This window comes from Gordionus sp. m RMFG-2023, chromosome 3 (assembly GCF_954871325.1).
Source record: "Gordionus sp. m RMFG-2023 chromosome 3, tfGorSpeb1-WG-v2, whole genome shotgun sequence".
NCBI lineage: Eukaryota > Metazoa > Nematomorpha > Gordioida > Chordodea > Parachordodidae > Gordionus > Gordionus sp. m RMFG-2023.
Genome location: NC_088777.1, coordinates 30,089,964 through 30,097,699, shown reverse-complemented (window position 1 = coordinate 30,097,699; position 7,736 = coordinate 30,089,964). Strand labels below are relative to the sequence as shown.

The window sequence follows — 7,736 nt, the reverse complement described above, 5'->3', positions numbered from 1 at the left end:
TAGTAATTTTATTTTATGTCCACAATAATAAATATTTTAAACTAAACTTATTTTTATAAAATTGAGTAATTCTTATATTTTTAAATTTTAATAATAAATCAACATAAGGAGAAAGCTAGAAAGAGACAGGCACTTTGTCGTATCAAGAAAAGGAACGAACAAAGTCTTATTCCTAAAACATCCAACCATCTTGAAGATACTGGAAATAAACAATTTGCTTCAACATCCAATCATCTTGAAGATACTGAAAATCAAGAACAAGTTGAACTAAAAATTAGATTGCAAATCTTATATTGCTGATAAGTTTCAGCAGATAGAGGAATTATTATAATTGCCTTCCAAAAATTAAAAATACTGTGGGCCATTAAAATCTATTTTATTATTTTTTATTAGATTCTTACACAAGATACCATTCAACAAAACCAAACAATGGAACGTTTCATACTACCAAAATCTAAAGAAGGCATTATTGCTTCAACAAGAGTAAATTTTATATTTTTAAGATGTGATTCCGAAATATATATTTATTAGGTGAGGGGCTATTCTAATATTTTCCATTATTTTTTATAAATATGTTTATGAAGTATATATTTAGTAATTTTATTTTATGTCCACAATAATAAATATTTTAAACTAAACTTATTTTTATAAAATTGAGTAATTCTTATATTTTTAAATTTTGATAATAAATCAACATAAGGAGAAAGCTAGAAAGAGACAGGCACTTTGTCGTATCAAGAAAAGGAACGAGCAAAGTCTTATTCCTACAACATCCAACCATCTTGAAGATACTGGAAATAAACAATTTGCTTCAACATCCAATCATCTTGAAGATACTGAAAATCAAGAACAAGTAGAACATTACTGTGGGCCATTAAAATCTATTTTATTATTTTTTTTAGATTCCTACACAAGATACCTTTGGTGCAATATCTAAGTATAATTTTTTCAGTGATCCTATATCAATAAAAACAAATCAAGTTAAAAATTTTAATTTATGACAATAAATAAATTTATTTAAATTAGATTCCACGGATCATATTGCCGAAATGTGCCATTTAACGGACTCTTAATCTACCCAAATCAATAAAAACAAACGAAGTTAAAAAATTTAATTTATGTTATCAAATAGATTTTTTTAAAATTAGATTCCACGATATATATTACCGAAATGTACCATTCAGCAGAATCTTAATCTACCAAAATCAATCAAAATAAACCAAGTTAAAAATTTTAATTTATCTTAATAAATTAATTTTTTTAAATTAAATTCCACGAATCATATTACCAAAATGTACCATTCATTCAACAGAATCTTAATCTACCCAAATCAATAAAAACAAACGAAGTTAAAAATTTTAATTTATGTTAAAAAATAAATTTATTTAAATTAGATTCCACGGATCATATTGCCGAAATGTGCCATTCAACAGAATCTTAATCTACCCAAATCAATAAAAACAAACAAAGTTAAAAATTTTAATTTATGTTAACAAATAAATTTATTTAAATTAGATTCTACGAATCATATTACCGAAATGTACCATTCAACAGAATCTTAATCTACCCAAATCAATAGAAACAAACGAAGTTAAAAATTTTAATTTATGTTAACAAATAAATTTTTTTAAATTAGACACTACCGAAATCTACTATTCACCAATCCCTTAATCTACCCAAATCAATAAAAACAAACCAAGTTAAAAATTTTAATTTATGTATAACAAATATTTTAATAAATATAAATTTCTGAATCACATCTCATAAGATAGATAAGAAATTTTTTGATTTATCCATCATCAGGGGTTATTCAAAATTTATTATTTATTTATGAAGTATATGGTTATTAATTTTAATTTATGTCCACAATAAAAAATATATTTCATCAACTAATAAAAAAGAAAATTCTTATTTCATTATCATCTTGACCGGCAAAATATAAGATAAAATAAGTATGTGCTACATAATCGTAATTACCCATGGAATATTTTAGAAAAAATTATTATAAGCCTGGCATATGTTATTGTAACTTCAATACCGTATTGATATCATTATAGATTCAATACCGTAGTGATATATTGCTATTGTAGAATCAATACCGTATAGATTTTTAAGATGTTTGCATCGCTTCAAATATATTGGCGACCATTAAAATTATAAAATATTTATTTATTATATATTTTTTCATCGCTTTATAAATATTGGCGGCCATTTTCGATTTGTAAAAATTTTATTTAAAATAGATTTAATAGTTTTAAATATATTAAAATGATAAATATGATTTTCTATTCTTTTATATAATTTATCAGGGAATTTATTTATTTTACAATTCTTGATATCCTATATATTTTATATTTGTTTACTCATTATTTGTAATTTGTGAAGTGCTATATAATTGTTGATTCAAAGTTTTATAAATGATATTATGAATTCAAATAAATTAAATGGACCTTATTGATTGAGTTTATAAAATTTTGTGATTCATATATAAATGTCGAATCAAAGATTTATAAAAATCAATAACGTATTGATTTTTGATGGTATTGATTTTACAATTACACCGGGTCTGCAGGTCTCTGAATAATCACAAAAATATTAAATTATATGTATAATTTTTAGCAGGCCTCAAATTTATTTTATTTATTTTGGATAAATATTTCTGCACAACAATCATTAGTACAAGAACATTATTGTGGATTACTCAACACTAAGTGCGATTATTGCGATTCTCTAAATTTTTTATTGGAAAAACCCACAGATGGCAAATTTAAGAATTGCTGTCATAAGGGTAAAGTTAAGATACCATCAATCCGATATATTCCTTTTTTACAAGACCTTTTATCTAATCCTAACAATGAATTTCATTCAAACTTTATGAAATATATAAGATCTTATAATAGTTCACTTGCGTTCGCATCCATGGGAGCACAGATTTCTAATAGTTTAAACCCAGGCCCATATTGTTTTAGAGTTCATGGGCAAATTTATCACCGAACATCTCATTTATATTCTTCCACTGGGATGCCTCCTAAATTTGCACAACTATATGTCCTTGAGACCACCCAGGCTGTTAATGACAGGTTACACATGAAAGAAAATTCTGGTTGCAATGAGGATCTCTTAAAAAGATTAGATATTTTAATAAGACAGAATAACCCATTTTCTATTAGTTTTAAAACCTTGGGAGAAATTGAGAAAGAAGAAAAAAATAGGGCTATTCAAGAAAATCGTCCAGTTCAAAAAATCAATATGATTTTTCGTGCATATCGCTCAAGTGACAAGCGAAGATATAACATTCCTAATATAGATGAAGTAGCTATGATTTTTACAAATGATGATGGTGAACCCCCATTTAAACGGGATATCAAGGTCTATCCTCGAGTTGATGGTAGTGATCTGATAAATATAAATATATTAAGCCCTAATCTTGATCCAATGGTATATCCTCTATTATTTCCTTTTGGTGACCCTGGTTAGAAACCAGATTTAAAGGGTGAAGATACAGGGCGTACAAGGGCAAATATCTCACTACTACAGTTTAAAATATTTAGATTAGCAATTCGTGAAAATGAATTCAACCCAATCCCTTTTGCTGGGAAATTATCACAACAATATATTGTTGATTCCTATTTACAGGTCGAGGCGAATAATTTAAATTTTATTAGACAAAATCAGCCAAAATTATGAGTAGATGAATATTCTGGATTAATGGACTACTTGGAAACAAAGTCAAACAATATAATTCCCGGCAAAGCAGTAATATTACCATCATCTTTTCAAGGTTCTCAAAGAAATATGCGAGAAAGCTTTCACGATGCAATGGCCATTGTGCTCAAATTTGGCAAACCTGATTTGTTTATTACTTTTACATGCAATCCTAATTGGCGTGAAATTAAGGAAAATCTATTTCCCGGGCAAAGTCCTACAGATAGACCAGATTTAATAGCCCGTGTTTTTAAATTGAAATTAAATGAATTATTGTTCGATATAAATAAAAAAAATTTATTTGGTAAATCTATGGCTTTTATATATACAATCGAGTTCCAAAAAAGAGGTTTGCCTCATGCCCATATACTTATTATTTTAAACGATGATAGCAAAATTGAAACATCTCAAGCTATAGATAAATTTGTTTGTGCCGAAATGCCAGATAAAATTCTCAATCCTAAACTTTTTCAGATTGTTACCCATTTTATGATACATGGTCCTTGCATGGAAAATGGCATATGTACCAAAAAATTTCCGAAGGATTTTCAAATGGAAACAAGACCAAATATTGATGGGTATCCATATTATAAAAGGCGAGATAATGGTATTACAATTCTTTCCGGTAAACCTACGGATAATCGTTATGTTATTCCATATAATCGATATCTAATGTTAAAATTCAATGCTCATATTAACGTGAAAATTTGTACATCTATTAAATCGGTAAAATATATCTTTAAGTATATTTATAAGGGCTATGACTGTACTAATGTTGACATTAATGTTGCTTCAAATATAAATATTCATGACGAAATTAAATCACATTTAAATGCGCGATATGTGAGTGCATGTGAATCAATGTGGAGATTATTAGAAAATAATATGCATGACCGCTCGCACGCTGTTATTCGCTTAGGAATTCATTTACCTTTACAACAGCCAGTATATTTCACTGCTGGACATGAAAGAGATGCTTTATTGAGATCAGAAAATAAACATACTACTTTAACGGCATGGTTTGAGTTAAATAAGACAGATCTAAATGCTAGACAATATCTTTATGGGGAAATACCTTATCATTATGTGTTTACAAATTACCATTGGAAACTAAGAAAAAAACGATTAAATGTAATTTCGAGAATGTATTCCGTTCATCTTAATTCTGGTGAACGATTCTTCCTTCGATTATTATTACTTCATGTTTGCGGGGCTACAAGTTTTGATTATTTAAAAACTATTAATGGAATTTTAATGACTACTTTTAAAGAGGCAGCTATTAAAAGAAATTTGTTATCAGATGATAAAGAGTGGGAATCATGCTTAGAAGAGGGATCAATATATCAAATGCCGTCACAACTTCGGAGTACTTTTGCCTTTATTTGCATGTTTTGTCAGCCTGAAAATCCTGCATATCTATGGAATAGGTTCAGATTTATGATGATTGAAGATTATTTGCGTCAATATTCAGAAGTAATTGCAATAAACATGGCTTTAATGGACATTGAAAACGTTTTTCTTGATCATGGTTTATGCTGTCAAAGTTTTGATCTTCCTTCACCTACAAAAATCCCTCCAAAACAACATTATGATGCCCATGTTGAAGCTGCCGATTCAATCGAGCGTATATCTAAATTAAACCGATTACAAAAATATGCTTTTGATTTAATTATACAAGCGATTGAATTAGAAAATATTCCAGAAAGATATTTCTTCGTGGATGGCCCTGGAGGTTCAGGTAAAACGTATCTTTACAATACCTTAATGTGTTATATAAGAGCAAAAAATCAAATTGTATTGCCTTTTGCAACCACCGGCATATCCTCTATTCTTTAAGGGGGGAAGAACCATCCATAGCGGATTTAAATTACCTGTGCCTATCTTTGAAACTTCTACATCCCATATGAATTTACATAGTTCGCTAGCTCTAGATATTAAAAATAGCAAATTGATTATTATTGATGAGGCCACAATGATGACTAAACACGCTTTGCGATGCATTGACCGATTACTTAAAGACATTATGAAAAATTCCCACCCATTTGGCGGAAAAATAATTTTATTAGGTGGTGATTTTAGACAGACTTTACCAGTAGTGCCTAAAGGCTCCAAAGTCGATATTATAGAGTCCTGTATAAAAAGTTCATATTTATGGAGTCATTTTAAAATAATACATTTGATTGATAATATGCGTATTTCATCAGATCAAGTTGATTACAAAGCTTGGTTACTTAAAATTGGAGATGTGCTATCACGCAGCAATTCTGATCTTCCTACAAATAGTTGAAATCCCACCTTATTTGCTTGAAAATGATTCATTAATAAAATGTGTGTATGGTAATTCTATAGAAATTGCTGATATAGATAGTCTTTCTACTAAAATAATATTAACCACCAAAAATAAAATTGCACTTACCCTCAACAACGATATCATTAATATAATTTCAGGCCCTATCAAACATTATTATAGTGCAGATTCCATTGAAAGCGATAATAAGGATGATATAATGAATTTTCCACTAGAATTTTTGCATTCACAAACTCCATCCGGTATGCCACCTCACAAGCTAACACTTAAGGTTGGTACAATTGTTATGCTATTACGCAACTTGAGCCCAAAGTAAGGACTTTGTAATGGTACCCGTTTAATCATACGACATTTACATATTAATTTTATCGACGCTGAGGTATTGACAGGCACTAATAAGGGTTATCGAGTTTTTCTCCCACGAATAGATCTAGCTCCAAGTGACTCTCAGTTACCATTTACTTTAAAAAGACGACAGTTTCCTATAATTCCCGCTTTTGTGATTACAATAAATAAAAGTCAAGGACAAACTTTTGATCATGTAGGCTTATTCCTCCCAGAGCCCGTCTTTGCCCATGGACAACTATATGTGGCTCTTACTAGATGTAAATCTCAAAATAATATGAAAATTATGATTTTGCCATCAGAATTACAAGGAAAAATTTTAAAAAATGATAAAACATTCACAAAAAATATCGTATATAATGAAATCTTAAATTCATAATTTGTAAGAAATTTAAAAAGTCACCAACTTTGTTATTCACCATCAAATCACCAACTTTACATCATCTTCAAAAACTAAACCACCTTGAGCAAAGAAAAGAGAACTTCTTCACCATCGCTAAACCATCTTCCTCACCAAAAACAGTATATTCTATTTTATAATTTCAATTTACACGTTTTATTTCAGGTTATTTACAGCAAACTACGAGCAAGAAAATCACAACATCATCTTCAAAAACGAAACCACCTTGAGCAAAGAAAAAACAACTTCTTCACCATCGCTAAACCATCTTCCTCACCAACAACAGTATATTCTATTTAATTTCAATTTACACGTTTTATTTCAGGTTATTTACGGCAAACTACGAGTAAGGAAATCACAACATCATCTTCAAAAACGAAACCACCTTGAGCAAAGAAAAGAGAACTTCTTCACCATCGCTAAACCATCTTCCTCACCAACAACAGTATATTCTATTTTATAATTTCAATTTACACGTTTTATTTCAGGTTATTTACGGCAAACTACGAACAAGGAAATCACAAAATCATCTTCAAAAACGAAACCACCTTGAGCAAAGAAAAGAGAACTTCTTCACCATCGCTAAACCATCTTCCTCACCAACAACAGTATATTCTATTTTATAATTTCAATTTACACGTTTTATTTCAGGTTATTTACAGCAAACTACGAGCAAGAAAATCACAACATCATCTTCAAAAACGAAACTACATTGAGCATAAAAAAGAGAACTTCTTCACCATCGCTAAACCATCTTCCTCACCAACAACAGTATATTCTATTTTATAATTTCAATTTACACGTTTTATTTCAGGTTATTTACGGCAAACTACGAGCAAGGAAATCACAACATCATCTTCAAAACGAAACCACCTTGAGCAAAGAAAAGAGATTGAAATCTCCCTTTTTAGGTAAAATTTTCTATATTATAAAATTTATTATATTATATTTTTTATATGGCTACAAATGCATATGTGT

General features: G+C 29.0%; 1 protein-coding gene across 1 annotated transcript; it reads left to right on the top strand.

Moving 5' to 3' along the window:
- Positions 1–3,708: 3,708 nt before the first annotated feature.
- Positions 3,709–7,474, top strand: LOC135926873 (uncharacterized). The gene is made up of 5 exons (XM_065462806.1): positions 3,709–5,443; positions 5,484–5,846; positions 6,055–6,284; positions 6,393–6,618; positions 7,410–7,474. The coding sequence occupies exons 1-5, from the start codon at positions 3,709–3,711 to the stop codon at positions 7,472–7,474; spliced, it is 2,619 nt and encodes an 872-aa protein (XP_065318878.1).
- Positions 7,475–7,736: the final 262 nt, after the last annotated feature.

Coding starts and splice junctions, on each gene's coding strand:
- LOC135926873 (XM_065462806.1), top strand. CDS start 3,709: ATGGACTACTTGGAAACAAAGTCAAACAATATAATTCCCGGCAAAGCA. Junction 6,285..6,392: donor CTCACAAGCTAACACTTAAG/GTTGGTACAATT, acceptor ATCGACGCTGAG/GTATTGACAGGCACTAATAA. Junction 6,619..7,409: donor ATATGTGGCTCTTACTAGAT/GTAAATCTCAAA, acceptor GTTTTATTTCAG/GTTATTTACAGCAAACTACG.